The 18,302-nt window shown below is 30.8% G+C and overlaps 1 protein-coding gene across 1 annotated transcript; it reads left to right on the forward strand.

Moving 5' to 3' along the window:
- The first annotated feature begins 7,765 nt into the window (after window positions 1–7,765).
- Window positions 7,766–9,370, forward strand: LOC18105030 (uncharacterized). The gene has a single exon (XM_024584594.2). The coding sequence runs from the start codon at window positions 8,115–8,117 to the stop codon at window positions 9,099–9,101; it is 987 nt and encodes a 328-aa protein (XP_024440362.2). The 5' UTR covers window positions 7,766–8,114; the 3' UTR covers window positions 9,102–9,370.
- Window positions 9,371–18,302: the final 8,932 nt, after the last annotated feature.

Below are 18,302 nucleotides of genomic sequence, written 5' to 3' on the forward strand. Positions count from 1 at the left end.
GTAGATGTAGATGGTTGTGGATTGCGACAGGAAAATTTATGTGTATAATATGTTATTAAAAGGATTATGAAGGGTGTTTTAGTGCACAAAATTTACCACAATGAAATTCTTATGCTGTTTTTTCTATTTTTTATTTGAAAAGCTGCTGACGTGTGTACTACATGTCCCAGTAAATACGCGGCACCCACGTCATTAAAATGATACGTGAGACGCCTTCCAGTGATCAAATTCTGACTATCCGCTTTCTAGATAGATGCACAGAGACATGTGTAGACATATAACTGTGCTTATTTTATATATATATATGGTTTTTTTTATTAACATGATGTCCGGATCAGCTTGCACGTACCTCGACTAATCCTACGGGTCCTGAAGTTAACGGTCATGTAAGCCTCCCAGTGATTATTATATTAGTAATCACATGACTCGAACTTAATATCACAAGTGAAACAAACTTTTTAATCTCAAATTTTTATCATTAGACCGCGTGCTATATGATTGTTTCTCTTCTTTAATTAAATTGCCGGTGGACGCCCATTGAGTCCAGCTTGCTGATTCTCTGCTTGGAGTTTTTCTGCACAGAACATGCGTGGTTATGCTTTTTGAATAATAAAAATCATTAAATATGTATTACTCATTTGTTAGAATGCTAGTCTTCGAACGTAGAAGTTGTTTAATTAACCGTCCCATTTATTTATTTTGTTGGAATGGATCAACTCAACTTCGGAAAAATAAATAAAAAATAAGAAAGTTAGCTGTGTTATGTATTTTTAATTTATTTTTTATTAAACAGTCAAATATTATCTACCCACCAGCTCATAATAAATCAAGATTAAATAGCCACGCTACAGATTTAAAATCATTAGTGAAACATAGCTCTTCGATTATTTTCAAACTCTCGTCGTAGAATATTATGGGCGGGGTCTGTTGGTATCGTTGTTGTTAGAATTATTACAGGCTAACACGAGGTTATTGGGTTAATTATTTTTCTTAAAACCATGTTATTTCGTAAATTTCTTTTGATGCTAACATAATTAGATTTAATTGGATTAACGGATTTTTATATGATTAAAATTTTATTAAATTAAATTAAGAACCTGATTTATACCATATTCTCCGATCATGAGTTTTCTATGATAATCTATACAGAATAAATTCAATTTAATAACTATATTTAACTATTTATATTATGTTTTGGATTCTGAATTTTTTAGATCAACCCGTATAAATAGGTCGGGTTTAACTCGGTAGCTCAACTATCAAAATGAGCAATCGCATGTTAAAACTAAGAAGAAGAAAAAGGAAAACTTGCTGGTCCATCATACAATTTTTATTTTTTTTAAAAAAAAAAAAATGTGTTGATTTGGATATATATTCAAAAATTCAAATTATTAGTTCCATACTGGGCCATGCATTCGAATTTGGTACGCCGTACACGGTACACTGCAAGGATCTATCACAGACGAGAGGGTCAGAACAGCTAGGATCTTATATATAATGCAGTGCACCTTGCTAGTTCCACTGATCTGCTATCTCCACCAGGGGATATTGTGCGTATTCCACAAGGATCTATGGTGCCAAAATCCCAACGTGTGCATTGCAGCATTAAACGACGCATGATATTTTGTTTTCAGAAGTATTTTTATTTTTAAAAAATATTAAATTAATTATTTTTTAGTATTTATTTTTATAGTTTTAATGTACTGATATTAAAAATAAAAAATCTAAAAAAAATTATTTAATATATTTTTAAGCATAAAACTATTTTAAAAAGAACTTTTACTACAATTTCAAATACTCTCAATTTGTCTCCATGTTTTATTTTTCTGTCTAATTTTCAATATATCATTACAATTCTAATGGATTTTAATTTATATCGGGAAACAAGATTATTATTCGATTTATCATTATATCTTATATTTTTAAATTTATTCTTGTAAGTGAATCTAATTAGAGTTCGAACTTCCTTCAATTTGTGTTAAAATACTTGATAAAATAATAAATTAGAAAAATACACACGGGGCTTGTAGCTCAGTGGCCTTGACAGGCTTTGCCCTGCCTGAGTGCCCTGGTTCGAGCTCTCATGTGTACCCAGCACTTGAGGGTTTAACTGCTGTGGTCAATTCGTGTGACTTGTTCCGTCCCCGTTCCGGGTTCGACCCTCTATGTGTACGCCTGTCACCCCCGCGGTGCCTTACCTGCTCCTGGGCTTGCAGGATGTCCAGCGGGCCGTGGGGAATAGTCGTGGTGCGCGTAAGCTGGCCCGGACACCCCACGTAAATCAAAAAAAAAAAAAAAAGAATGGTTTAATTATAATTATAAGGTATGTACTTCAAATTGGTTAGACTCTAAGTTTGTTTTTTAGAGGTTACCAGTTTGAATCCCAAAAACCCCAGAGCCACTGGAAGCTTATATAGTCATTAACTTTAGGGCTCGTGGAATTAGTTGAAGTACGCGCAAATTGATCCGAACACTCACGTTAATAATAATAAAAAAAATAGTATGATTATGAAAATAAATAAAATCTAGATAAGTTAAACTAGTTTGCCGTAAAAAGCATTTAGAATGAAGCTAACAAAGTGTGTTTGTTTTCCCTAGTTCTTTTAGTTTTAGCAGTGGGAATCATTACTAAAAACAAAAAACACAGCAAGGATTTGTTGTTTTTGCTCTTGTATTTTTATTGCTGTGGAGAGTGATACCCCACAACAAACACAAAAGCTGAAGCACAAAACGAACAAACCCTTGATATTTGCCACGATGCAGGGCATGATAATAATAAAGGGTGCTGGGTAGCTGGGTTTGGAACTTGTCAAAAGAGATAATAAAACTTGCGTGCACGAGCAAAAAGCATATCACTGTGCCCTGCACTTGCATCTTGTAATGATCATTCATCTTCCAGGACAGAAATGCCACAGACACGACGAAGCCAGGACAAGGCCATAAGAGTCAATAATTTCGGTTGTTGGATAAAGCAGAGATTACGCACTTAAACCTGCACGAAAATGACTCTCAAATTATTAAAGAGACCTTAGCCACTGGCGCATTGATTTATCCTACACTTCGTGGATCATCATTGCCAGGAGGATCTGGTCTTCGCGACTCGCGTGGCAAGCAAGTAGTTTTAACCCCACCCCCCATTTTGTATTGTGCCTTAATAAAGGCTGGTTAAAAAATTATTTATTTTATTTATTTATATCATTTTAATGTTATTTTTTTTAAAAAAATAATTATTTTAATGTAATTATATAAAAAAATTACTTTGAAAATTATTTCTTACCACACTCTCAAATATCTTATTATCGAGATATTTTTTTTAAAAAAATAGTTTGTTCCCAACATAATTATTAAAATCGGTATAACCTGACAAGTTAATCTAGCAAATCATAATTTGGAGTTCAACTCAAGTCAAGTTTTAATTTAAAAGTCAAGTTTTAATTTAAACCAGTTTTAACATTAATTCTACCAAAATAAAGCAACTCGAGAGGTTGACCCATTCCAGACCTAATCAAGTCAAAATCAAGGAATAAAAAAAATGAAACAATTTCATCTGAGATAAAAATAATAGACATGAGTTTACACGGTAGTATTTATTGACCTAACAACTCTGTCAAACTCTATACAACCAGTTTTAGCATTGGCTTGGGTTGAATATAATGATTTAATAGTTTAATCCACTTCAAGCTTGATTGCATTAAAACCAATATTTTTTTAAAAAAAAAACTGACATAACATTATATTTTTAAAAAATAATATATTTGAATTTTTCCAGAAATATAAATTAACATGACAACTCAGTAATCCAAATTCTTTTTCAGGCAAGCCATCAAATTATTATAATTCTCATCCGTGTAGCAATGATAGACATGTAGAGTTATATTATATATCTTAATACAACAAATAAAATCAATCATCCCTGATATTTAATTTTATTTATCAAATATTATTTCGATCGAATCCAGTAGAGTTAAAAAGAGTTTCTTCTCTCCCGTATTTTTTTTCTTTTTAGTTTGATGACGATATAGTATCCTCGAGTCCTTTTTTTATTATAAGATTAAATTAAATTCTTCAAATACATAGTTTTATTTTTTTATAATCAGAGATTTGAATAGTAGTGACGTTGTGGTATCTTTGCAATTCTTTTTCCCCTGAAAGCAAAGAGTTTTATCCAAGGTTGTAGCTGTCATTTGTCCACCCAACAGCAGCTGGCTTGGACCCAAAGCAGCTTTTACTGTTCAGAAGCTGCAGTTTCAGGCCTGGGTCAACAAGATACTTGGCCATGTTATTACCACCAATGCAGATTGCAAGCGACATGCTCTTTGACAATTTCTTAGGGTCAAGTCAACTTTGGAGCGGGGGTTTGGTTGCCGAAACACCCACCGCAAAAAAAAAAAAAAAAAAAAAAAACCTCAAAGCTTACACCAAGCCCATTATCAAAAGCCTGTTTGCCACTCAAAATTAAGGCACGCATGGAAAGGAAAAGCTCTCTCCGACGCTTTTCAGTAGCGCGTGCATGTCTTCACAAACTGACAAGCAGTCGTGTGATATTATAAGCCTTATATGATTTGCTCTGCTGGGTCGTGCCCGCATGAGAAGACACCTCATTTTGTCCCAGTTAACTAATTTATTTCAAGCACGCGCCACCGGAACCGTGTGTACCACCTAATTACAAATACTAGCAGTATTAAGGAATTCGTACGTTCCCCATTGACCACGCAACCCAATCATTAAATGTAAAAGGTAAAAGACGGTGAACCTTTTTTTCAAAGATCTCTACTACTTTTATTTTAGTGGATGGATTTTAATTAAGTCCGTTTCATGAAAGTAGTTTTTTAAAAAAGTAAATTTTAAAAAAATAAATTATATTTTAATATTTGATAGTATAATAAAAAATAAGTAGGAAAATACTTTCAAATATTAAATTATATCATGAAAAATAAGCTGAAAAATAACTTATTAGTGTTTTATTTTTTTCAAGTTTATTAAAATAATGAGAAACAAATCTTACAAATTAAAAAGTTGAATGAGAATGAAATTGACAAAATATATAATTTAATAAATTATCTCAAATAAAATAAATAATAATTAAAATAATAGAAATCAAATTTAAAAAATTAAAAGATGAAGAAATTAAAAAAATAATAATTAACATTTCATAAATTATTTCAAATAAAATAAGTAACAATAAAAAGAATGATGACCAAATTTAATAGATAAAAAATTTCAATTAAAAAATGTTAACGGAAAAACAAATAACAATTATAAAAATAAAGACCAAAGTTATATAAAAATTAAATTATAAGAGATGAGATTGAAAAACAAATATTCAAAACAATATATATATATATATAAATATATAGTAATCAAAAGTTTGAGGATCACATTTGATATAATCTGCAAATAATATGATATTTTTAAATTTTTTACAACTTTCAGAAAGTGTTTTCCGCCCAAAATGAAGGGAAAACACTTTCCTGAAAACCAAGCTAAATTTTTCTTTGACTGGAAAGTGTTTTTCGTCGACCAACTTTTCTAATGACAAACAAACATATGAAAGTTTGGGAAATGGTTTTCCGGAAACCACTTTTCAAGAAACAAACACATCCTAAATACGGCAACAAATCTCAATTGGCTGTGCTGACCATGAAAACAACACTCGGAAAAATAAGGTTTTGACTGGAAAGTGTTTTCCATTGCTCGGAAAGTGTTTTTCGTCGACCAACTTTTCTAATGATAAACAAACACATGAAAGTTTGGGAAGTGGTTTTCCGGAAACCACTTTTCGAGAAACAAATGCACCCTAAATACGGCAACAAATCTCAATTGGCTGTGCTGACCAAGAAAACAACACTCGGAAAAATAAGGTTTGAAGTTGAGATATCAACAATAAAAATGACGGACCTGTAATTTAAACGAGAAGAGAGATAAAAGAAAAGAAGGTTCAATAAATAATTAACCGACTGATCGCTGTCGACACGCGCCACACTTAAAGAAAGAAAATATGATGACGCTTTAAACAACACGGTGAAAAGACAATTATTACAACTAAAAAGTGTTGAACACACCAATAATTTTTAAATTTAAATATTAATTAATCATCCTAAAAAAAATCAAATTGTCCTTCATAATTTTAAAATTAACAGGAAAATTATGTGAAAAAACCAAGAAATCAGATTTTTCCTGACTCTAAAAGTAAAGATGTCTTTTTATTGTATTTGAAAAAACCGAAACACCCAGGTACCTTTTATCACCAACATTGCGTTTTCTAGCTTGGAGGTTATTAAAATCATTTTTCTGTACTCAAAATAGGAAAAAGCCATGTATACCCCTACTTAAATTTGTAATGACTGGTGAGCTACAGGAAAATACTGTATTGTTCCAGCCTGTAAGCCTTTGGTTTTTTCTCGGAGGAGAAAGAAAAAACCACACTGTAGCAATAAATAGTCAAATATGTTTTAGGGTAAAGTTTTTTTCCTACATATTTTAAAGTTTCTGTTAATATATTCTGCACCTTGTATTGTTTGCAATTTGCTAAGTTCTGGACTGTTGGCTTATTCTTTCCTTATTATAAGAGTAAAGATATCCTTTTATTGTATTTTAAAGAACCAAAATATCTAAATATCTTGGTCAGCAACATTATTTTTTTCTGGCTTGAAGGCTATTAAAGTCATTTTGCAAGCCTTTGGTTTTTTCTTGAAAGAGGGGAAAAAAAATATATTGTAGCGTTAAATTGTAAAATATGTTTGGGTGTATAATGTTTTTCCTACTCTTGTTAATTTATTCCGCACCCTGTATTGTTTGCAATTTGCCAAGTTTCCGTAACTACACCGTTGCAACCCAGTAGGTTAAAAACCTAAATTCAAAAACTAACCCCTTTAAATAATTATTTCATTTATAGCATGTTTATCTTGCACCTTGTAATTTCTTTTTTGCAATTTGCCAGGTTGTGGTAGCTACACTGTTTATAGAAATTCCATGGTGTTTATGGTGTAGCTAATGTTACTTTATTAGCTACTTCATGTAGTATATCTCACATAAATAAACATATATAGGTAAAAAAAAAAAATATTAGGTATAGATTATTTTTTATGGATTATAAACTTTATTTCCTCTATTTTCTGTGTTTATTTATAAGATACGAGAAGTAATTAATAGAACATTACTAGTTATTTCATATATATTATAAAAAAATTTCACCATTCATCCATGAACTTTGCAAAAAAAAGTTTTTGACTTGTATTGGGTTAATATTTTAAAATAAAAGATCAGAATAAAAAAATAAAAGTATAGACAGGATATAAATGTATTCAATTAATGTAATAAAAATATAAAATAAATTTATATTTATAATGTTTTTAAATGAATTTATATATATATTTTTTACAAAGCACAAAAACATATCTCCATATCTATTTTTTCTATTTCTAGACCATAATCAAATGGAATAGTATTATATTATAGCCTAAAAATGTCTACTATTTTTAACTTTAACATAAATAAAAGATCGTGAATCCTGATTTAAAATTATATCTTAAAATATTTTATAAGGTATTTGAAAATGAGATGTTGATTGTTTTTTAAAGTAATTTTTATTTAAAAATATATTAAAATAATAATATTTTTTTATTTTTAATTATTTTTAATATAGCTATCAAAATAATTTTAAAATAAAAAAATCAATTTTAAATTAAAAAAATATTTTAAATTAGAAACGAACGCTTAAACCAACTATAGCTGGTCTGAAAACTCACAAATACCCAAATACTCTCACTATCACACCTCAATCCCAAGCAAACGCTTGAACCCACAAATACTCTCACTATCTCTTCTATTTGCCTGAAAACTCCCACCTCAATCCTTATAGTTGGTCTGCTTCCTCTACACCAACTATAAAAACTCATCCCTCTCTCTCTATTCTCTAACAACAAGACAAAGCCTTTCCCTTTGAGCTCCTCATCAGATCTCTCCATCTGTAAAGTACAGACACCACCTGAACCACCCCATCAAAGACAAAATGCCACCACACACCACCGTCACCACTACATGAACATTCTTCACTCACAAGCAAAACAGATTATAATACGTGTGTATACTCTTGTTGTTGTTGGTTTTACTAAATGAGGTGCAATAAACACCCGTGCGACCTCAGCTGCAGCGTGGGCGTATGCGCTTCTTGCCTCCGAGAACGCTTGTCTGCATTAATCGCCGCCCAGGTTCAAATACAGCAGCAGCAGCAGATAGCACAATTAGCAAAGGCACATCATAACCCACGCGCCGCCACAGTAATAGACGAAAGCCGTAAATCAGATTCTAATTCTCAACATCATCAACAACAACAACAACAACCTCCTCCTCTGATATTTCCCCTCTCTGTTTCTCCTTACGTTTCTCGCCGTAAATCTGACGACCACTCCTCCTGGTACGCCCACAACCAACACCACAACCTCCGTTTCTACAGCACTCCTCAGGTGGGCCCTACCTACACCACCACAACAACCGCAGCGTATAAGAAGCGAAACAAAAAGTTCTCGCTTTTCTCCAGTCTATTCAGGTCCAGATCCGACAAGTTCAGTACACACTCTACTAGCTATCGTGATTCCATAGAAGCATCATCGTCTTCTTCCCCTTCTTGGTTATCAACAATCTTCTCCGGTCGTCGGAGAAAGCAATCAACGCAATTATCCATGGGATACTCCGGCTCGGTTAGTGGAAAGCCTCGACAGAGGTTAGATCGAGGAATGTCGCCAGCGAGAGGCTCGGATTCTGAAGAGGATTGTGAGAATTGCGATCGGTCACCTTCAGGGAGCGGCTTCTCGCCGGAGTCTTCGCCAGGGTGGAAGAAGACACCAGTCTCTCAGGCTTCCATGCGGCGAGGGAAGGCGGGACACACTAGGAACGTGTCTGGATTGACGTTTTGCTTGAGTCCTCTTGTGAGGGCGAGTCCTAACCGGAATTGGAGCCAGAAGGGAGGATTGCCGCCTGAATTGGGACTTTCTGGTGAGACTAGGGCACCGGTAAAGCCGCATCTGTCTACTGCGGCCTCGTTTTGCGCGAACCGGTCGAGGAAGCTTGCCGATTTTGGAAGAGTCAATCACAACCGTTAAGAGTGATGACTATTTCGCGCGTTTGATTTGACCATAGTGTTGATGCTGATATATCTGAATTACGGTTTTGTCCCATCCAAATTCTCTGTTTTTATATATATACATATAACTCTGTGTCAGCATGATTTACGAGTTCAATTATAATGAGAGGAAGGGAAAAATACTAAAGGAAAATTAAAAATAGAAAAAACCAAAAGTCTTTTTGGTTCTTTGCATACATTACTGATGTTTATTACTACCATAAACGAAAATATTTTTTTCTTGTGTAATTTGAGAATTTATTTTTCTACATTTTAATGGATCGAGCCACTTGAGCAATAAAAGAAATTGTTCGAAAAAAATGTATTCTTTTTTCTTCTGGTTTGTAGTATGAAGTATTTTAAAATTAGTTTTCGAATATAATAATTAAATTATCTCTATATTTATTAATTAAGAGTAGGAATACTGTGTTTCAAATATTTATTGTGGCGTGTTTTGCTTGAAATTTGAATCCTAAAGCAAACAGTCGTCGGACATTAATGAGATGTAAACCCAAGTACCTGAAAATTTAAAATCGGACCAGTTTATTCCGGTCACATGTTTTGACCCTTTTTTTTTTCTTCGTATGGTCTGTTCTAGCTATTAAATAAATAAATATTGATAAAAAAGATAATTCGATAGTTTTAGATGATGAAAGCCTTGACTTAAAAAAATAACAAGGTATGATAGCCAATCAATCTAATACAACTGTATGTTCTTTTTGTTTTTTTAATTTATTAAGAGTAGACGAGGTAGATTGTCCTGTTTGTTTTTATATTTTTAAAAAATTTAAATTTTTTATTTATTTATTTTAAATTAATATGTTTTTAATGTTTTTAAATCATTTGATGCGTTAATATTAAAAATATATTATTTTAATATAATTTTAAATAAAAACAATTTTAAAAAATAATTATAATCATACTTCCAAAAAAATCTTATTAAGAGCCCTCGCTCATCAGATGATAGTCAAATAAATTAGAGTTATTAGGACGTTATTAAGTGCTTAAACACTATTTTTTCTACTTTTTCAAACTATTTTTTTAATTGGAAAAAATATTAAATTGATTTTTTTAATTAATTTAATATATTTAATACCAGAATAATTTATTAAAGATAACAGCATTTAACCCCTGTTGTTATTGTTTAATACCACTGTCCCTAGCACAAGTGCACAACACGAGGTTTAAAAACAATTTAGACAAAATGGGAATGGCATCCTTTGTTGACAAATCATACGGGTTTATTAGTGATTGAGGGAGTGATGTTCATGTTCCCCACTAGAATTACGTAAGACAAGCAAATGGGTGGGTAGTCTAGGTGGTTGAAGAGGTTGATGAAGAAGGAACGGCGAAGCTCAAGAGAATTAATTGTGTATTTTCTTATGCAGTTGGACCTGTTTTTCAGAACACTAAATTAATACCTTTTTTATTTTTAAATAATTTCTTCACGTAGATATTAAAAAAAATCTAAAAAAGTATTTTGATATGTTTTTAATTATTATTTCTTGTATGAAAATACATTGTAACTTGTTAATAAACACACTAAAAATGAGGTGTTAATGCATCAAATTTTGAGAGTTATTTATTAAAAACTAATTTTGACATTAATTCAGCAATGAAAATGAAAAAAGGACTAATTATATTGTAAAATATAATTCAGCAATGCCTTGATCAACATTAATTTATTGTTTTTTTCCCAGAATTTTATTCTTTACTAATAAAATCTCCCATTCTTAGCTATTTATCTTTTCTATTTTCCAATGTAGGAAAAAACAAGATATAATGGAAAGAGCATGAAATTGGAAAATAGAAAAGATATAATGGAAAGAGCATGAAATTGGAAAAAAAGGACTAATTAATTACTTTTAACAGACTACGATTACTTGGACAGAATCAACTCTTTAATAAAGGGACGGTGGCGGTGGTGCCAGCCGATCATCTGGTGGGGCCGAAGGAGTTAAATGTCCTGACCAAATCTTCTTTATTAACGGTCAGAAAAAGCAGGGTCATATGATCTAGGGAAAAAACCCTTCTTCTTCGATCTCTTGATGTTCGATTTCTCAGAGAACACAACACGATTCGTTACTATCAAAGTCTTTTTTTCTTGTCTTATACCGTTGTATCGTGGAGACCACCCTCCCCCTCTAGCCGCCGGTTTTTGTTAACTCTAGTTATGTTTGAAAATATAAATATCTAGGTGGTGGTCCAGTGGTAAGAGTTTGGAATTAAGAGGTTTGCTTTCTCTGTGGTCTCAGGTTCGAGCCCTGTGGTTGTTTATATGATGGCCACTAGAGGCTTACATGGTCGTTAACTTCAGGGCCCGTGGGATTAGTCGAGGTGCGCGCAAGCTGGCCCGGACACCCACGTTAAACTAAAAAAAAAATATGGTTTGATTATTTTTCAAAATTTATTTAGAAAAAATATTAAAATAATATTTTTTTATTTTTAAAAAATTATTTTTAATATTAACGTATCAAAACGATCTAAAAATACTAAAAAAAATATTAATTTAAAATAAATAAATTTTAAATTTTTTAAAAATATTTTACAAACACAAAAACAAATATTACAATTCTTCTGAGAAGTTTCTTCAGTTGCAGTCAAACAAGAAAGTGTGAACACGAAAAATTTAATAGCCAGGCATGGAAAGATTAGTCTAGTCAAATATACTTCAATTTATATTCGCATTTAAAACTATATTATGAAACGTATTGAATTTTTTTTAATATTTTAATATAAAAAATAAAAAATTATTTTTATATATTTTTAAATAAAAAATATTTTAAAAAAACATTCCAGAGACGGTCACCATCGAGAAACAAAGTTTCTTTCTTTAATTTAAGCTCATCATCACTTCTAACCCTTTCTTTTATGAGAGATAAATGCTCTAAAAAAACAATAAGGTTGCTTGTACATCCATAGCTTTGATAACCCTTTTGTTTTTTCCAAGAAATTGTCAAGGACTTGGCCAGAGAATTAAAGTGTGTTTATTTTAGTTTTTGTGGTTTGAGGTTGGGTATAATTTATCTATACACAAAACTCAACCATAAAAGCAATTTTTTATTGTTTTTTTTAGTTTTTTTGATGGGTTCCACGTACAAAACCCCACCTCCATCTCAAAAACAAACACCCTCTAAATCTGAATTTATATGCGACGCTAATTTGAAATATCTATTCAAAAAGAAATTAAAGTATATAATTAGGACATCTTGAGCACAGGAACTAGTAAAAATGAAATTATAAATGAAAGAACATATAGATGGTGGTTGGATGACATTTTAACACGTTTTAAATTAAAGTTTAAGGAGGTAATTAGAGAAGTTGGGAATTAATTGTGGAGTTAATTTGGTTAGTTTAAGTTCTGGTTCCTGGAACTTTTGAACAAGAGTGTAAATTTAATTGTCTTATTTATAGTTTCTGACCTTTCCATGTGAATTGAATCAAGAAAATCATGATCCACGTCAATGGGAAATAATAAGAATGGTTGACCTTTTCTTTTTCTTTTTTCTAAAGTACATCTTGTCCATTTTGTGGCCAAATGTTTTTTTTTTTTAATTAAGCTTCGTGTGTACGTAGAATTTCATGGTACACCGGAAGTATTCGATGATATCATGGTAATTATTTTTCAAGTTTATTTTAAAGAAAAATATATGTATAAAAAGAAAATAAAAAATTAATTCCATAACCCATTAAAAATAATTAGAATATTTTTACTGAGAATTTCTTTCTTCTACTTATATATCTTTATTTCTTTAAAATTAATTTCATAACCCATTAATTTCATATATCTTTATTTTTCTTCTAAAACATAGCTACTTTTAGTTGTATTTTATTTAAAAATACTTTTTGGTTAATATTTGTTCTAATTTCACATGTTTTGTTTTGAAATCGAAAGAATAATTATTTTAAAAGAAAAGTATCATGCTTTTACAAATAAGCATGGAATCCCTTACTTTTAACCGTGAGTATAGCTGCTTATTACAAGTTTTATTTAACTAAAACAGTAAAAAAATTCTCATATTTTTTTTTTAAATTACACATTTTAAATATGCTACTGTTTTATTATATAATTATATTTCAAAATATTTTTATATATATTTCATTGATTTTACTGGAATAACGTGTCTATATATATATTTCTTTACCCAAATTCAAGTTTTTTTTCTTAAAAATTAACAATAACTTTCATAAAAAACATGTTTAAATACTCTCAGTACACTTGTTATTGATTGTTTTTTTTTTTTTTTTTTTTATCTCAACTTACAAGTTATAAATCATTTAACACAAATAAAATGTATTTACTTAAATATTTTCAATAAAGTCTTCATTGATCATTAATTTAAATCATAAAAACACGATAACAAAATTTAATCAAACAGTCTTTTAATCCAATTAAACCACATACCACTTCTAATCCAATTAGATTTGCAGAGAATTCTTTTAATCCAGATTTTGATTTTAAATTCTCAGCAATTGACTTATGATTCAAGGTTAATTGCTATACCCACTAACAGTAGTTCTTACGATCGATCTGATGTTAACTTGCTCTACCCACTAACAGTAGATTAAAATCATATAATACTACAAAATAAAATTCTGTAGTCTTATTCAGGGTAGGTTATCGTAGTTTAAATTAAAAATCACACCTTGGTGTGTTTGTTAATGTAATATATTATATTTATTAAAAGTTTTTTTTATTAAATAGTTTTTTTTAAAAAAAGATTTGATACCAACATATAAAAATTAAAAAATAATTTAATATTTTTTAAAATAAAACATGTATATATATATATATAAAAAAAAAACAAAAGCTAGCTGTTGCAATCCGAAACCGTCACGCTTTATAGATTTCGTTTTCTTTTCTGGTGGATGGGACTTGTTAGAGATATGTAGAACCCTAGGAATGTCAATCTCTTTTGCAGTTAAAGTAAGAAGACGTTTTGACGTGTTATGGGATATAGCTATCAGAAAAAGAAATGCACAGCCCCACCGGAGAAGAAGCTAAGCAGACACCAACCTTCCCCTTTTACGGGCTTCTTAATCTTGACCCTAACCAAGTTTTGCTTAAAATGATGGATGAATTTGCTTTCAAGTCTCGTCTGGTTCTGAGATTCAGGTTGATTTTTCGGCCAGAAATCCAACCATTTTTGTTCGGTGAAACAGAAACTAGCTGTCGGATTCGTGGAGTCTTGTAGTTTTTAATTCATATATTTAGTAATTCTTATACTAACACCTATTTTAATTAAACATATTTCTAACTACCACTACAACCACCCTCCTCTTTGGCATTATAATATCTTCAACTTTATACATTAAATTAATATCTTTGATCCGAAGGTATCAAAAATTAAATAATAAATAATAAATATTATAATATATTCTCAATTTAAATAAATTTTTGAAAAGTATCACGTTATCAAACACATATGAAAACTATATTAATAACTACGATTATGGGTCAATTTTTATCTTCAAAAATATTTTATGAAAAATAATTTTCTATGTTTGTTTCCCCTTAAATATTTTACAGGAAAATTGATCAATGTAAAATATTTCACGGTTAATCTTCGAGCTTAATTAATTTGTTGAAAATTATTTTTAACTCATGAAATTTCATAAAATATTTCACGAACAATAATTCACTTATAATATCATCTTCATCAAACTATCTCACTCATCACATCCATCTCATCACCACCGCCACCTAGTTCTCATTTGACACCATCTCACCATCATCTCTTTCATCATTATCACCACGACCACAACCACCTTCTCCTCCATCATCGCTCCATGTCACCACCATCGTTTTCATTATCACTGTCACCTCACCACTAAGACCACCACTTCCTCCTCCTTTACAACCACAATGACTACCTCAACCATCTCTCCCTCCATTGTCACTGTCATATTACCACCATCTCTTCTTTCTTTTTCATCATTCTTACTGTTTCACCATCACTATTATTATTTTATCACTATTGTTATCATGTCACCGTCACTTTTTTTTTTTTTTCATAACCACAACCATAATTATCTCACTACTACTATTATTATCATTGACAAATATTTGCTTGTAAAATATTTTACATGAAAATATTTTTCAAGCCAAACATTAAAAAATATATTACATGCAAAACTTTTTATGGAAGAACATTTTACACATAAATTATTTTACTCGACACAAATAAACCTTGCATAGCAACCAAATCCAAGTCCCAACCTCTAAACCCCTGCAGGGGCTGTGATTTGATGGTAGCTCTTGGTAATGCAAAAACTTAGCGTGGGATATATTTGGACCTCACCCTTGAAAGGGAAAAACTCAAAAGCTCTCATATAAGCTTATTTCAAGTAACTTTATGGTATTCGAGAATTAATTAGTGATATTGTAGTAATTATTCTCTTGTGTCCACTTAAAAAAAAGAAATATACACAAGAAAAGAGGAAGTCTATAAGGAGATATTATCATTATTTTTAGTGGATTATAAATTTAATTTTCCATCTCCTCTATTAATTTTTTTTAAGTGGATCTAAGAGAATAACTAATAGCTAAATAAATATCATATTCTCAGTTTTTGCGGTAATGTTTGTATTGTATATCATGAAATTTCAGGTGCATTGATAAATAAAAATATCTAAAAATTAATGGATAATTCATTTATCATATAAATTAAATATACAAAACAAGCCTATATAAAAAAGATCTAAATCTTATTCTGTAAATAACAAAAAAATATTTTCTTTAATTTTCTTAACTCTCTCTATTACTCTATGTTTTTTTTTAAAAAAAAACAAATATCGATTTTATCATTCAACATTAGATTTATTGGAGATTGAACTTTATAGTTTGTTTTTACGAGATTATCTCAGACTCATGACTCGGACTACAAGTTTGATGAGCTAACTTGATTGACTTGATTCCCTCCCTTATCTAATTGACCTTTTCCCTCTCATGTTTAATTGACTTGGACTCGTCAAAAAAATCAAATCATATTAAATTAATCTCTACATGGTTTAAATTTATTTTTGTACTTGAAAAAATATTACGAACATCTTGTTTATCCTACGACAATTATCTAGTTATATTGTAAATCTCTCTTCCTCCACCACTCTGAATCCTTGAACCATTCCCCCCACGCTAATTCAAAGGCAAACACATCACGTTAGAATGATCAAGTACTAGAAGAAGAAAGACATTTCTCGTAAACTACCAGTCCTAACAATGACACGCAGGGAGAAATGAAAAGGGCTCCCAAATTATTGGCACATCAACAAAGAAGCTTCTTGGAGTCGTGTGCTCGAGGTCGATGGCAATATTTCTTTGACTAGCACCAGGCTCGTGCTCTCTTAAATACAGAAGAGCATGCCATGCCATGTAGCGCCTCGCAGCAATTAATAGAAATCGACTGCAAAGTCTTTCAACGCCCGCCTTGTAAATATAGAATTTTAAGTATGTTCACATTAATTATCGCACCTATCTTTTCAAACCACTACTACGGTTTCTTGGGGGCACTTCCTTGGCCAAGGATGCCATTGACCCGTACATGATAACGTGATACGGGTTGATTTTTAAAATGATTTTTGATATTAGTAAATTAAAATACTAAATCTTGAGGAAAATCATGATAATGATTTTATACTGTTTTTTAATATTAAATCAACCTAATCAATTTGATCTAAATCTGTTTATGTAAAACTCTAATTAAGAACAACGAGAAGAGTACTGAAATTGTCGTGTAATTTTTTTTTAAAAAAAATAATTGTACCAATCACTATCAAGAGAGATTAGTCAAGGGCATGTAACAAGTGTGGTAGCTGCATTTCTCCATCCTCTCCTTCCTTACCTAACTAAGAAGTGTAATTCGATCAAAGAGGTCAATGCCTCCTTAATTTCACGCGTTTCTGTTTATGGTTAGCTGGGCATGGAGTTGCTTTTTTATTTTTTAAATTTATTTCAAAAATTGATACTCGATAATTATTTTTAATTAATTTTTAAGTTATGTATCGTAATTTATATAAATATGCTATCTATCTTCTTTGTTAAAGCTGCTTTCAATTTTTTTTTTGTCCATCACACTTTTAACTAAACTCACTTCTAAAATAAATTATTAACTTTATATATATATATATATATATATATATATATATATATATAATGCCAATTAAGCTTGGAATATATTTGACAAATTTTAGTGCAGTGAGATGAAGCATAGTTATAAGATCTAGATTTGTTCATGACATGGTTTAAAACCCAAGTTACATGTTGAGTATATCAATTTAAAATGTATTGTTTCATTTATTTTTTTTAAATATTGTTTTGGATTTTAGATTGATTTGTCGGATCAACCAGGTCAATCCATAACTTAATTCAATATAAAATCTATCTTGAATCAGGTTTCAAATCAACATGTTACTGAGTTTACTCACCAAGCCTATTTGTATTTTACAAGTAATTGTTGAATCGGAACTCATAATCTAACTTTGAATTTGTAAATGTGAAACGATAATGGAGTTTATAAATATACCAATGACCACTGGAGCCAACAACTGGGGTTATATCAGAGCCTTTTAGTTCTTAGTGTGACTACAAGTATATGCGTGCCAGCAAGAAACATGCAAGCACCAGTAATCAAATGATTCGAAGTGAACAACTCAGTGAATGTTGACGATGAAATTCGTCATCATGGCAGACAGGAAGAGCCATTACATGGACTAAAGCCGAAGCAAACAAAGCTATGTTATTTTATAGGGATGGAAGTGCTACACCTGGCCACTAGCTAGCAGAAAAAACTGCTTAAAAACTAGTAGAACTCCATCAGGACGATCTGACAGCCAAGAAATAATCGTTGTTAATTTGAGATTTGAATGACAAAATGCTGTTCAAGTTGTAATCACTTGAATCCGAATCAAAGAAATACATTAAGAAGGAGATTTTGCATGTCTTATTATGTTGTGAGTTCAGATTAAACAAAGGTGATGCCTGTGTGATTCATTATTAAATGAACAATGACGGGTGTTTATTGTTTAGTTCTTGAGTTTTCAATTCAATTGTAATTTAGTCCTTTATGATGTTGAGATTTCTTACTTATGTTTGCGAGTTTAGTCGAAGATCTATGTTGAATCGAAAAACAAATTTATAGTTAAATTTGGTCTTCAAGTTGTGAAATTGTTGGATCTCTCGCTA

The sequence above is a fragment of the Populus trichocarpa genome, chromosome 14 (genome assembly GCF_000002775.5).
Source record: "Populus trichocarpa isolate Nisqually-1 chromosome 14, P.trichocarpa_v4.1, whole genome shotgun sequence".
NCBI lineage: Eukaryota > Viridiplantae > Streptophyta > Magnoliopsida > Malpighiales > Salicaceae > Populus > Populus trichocarpa.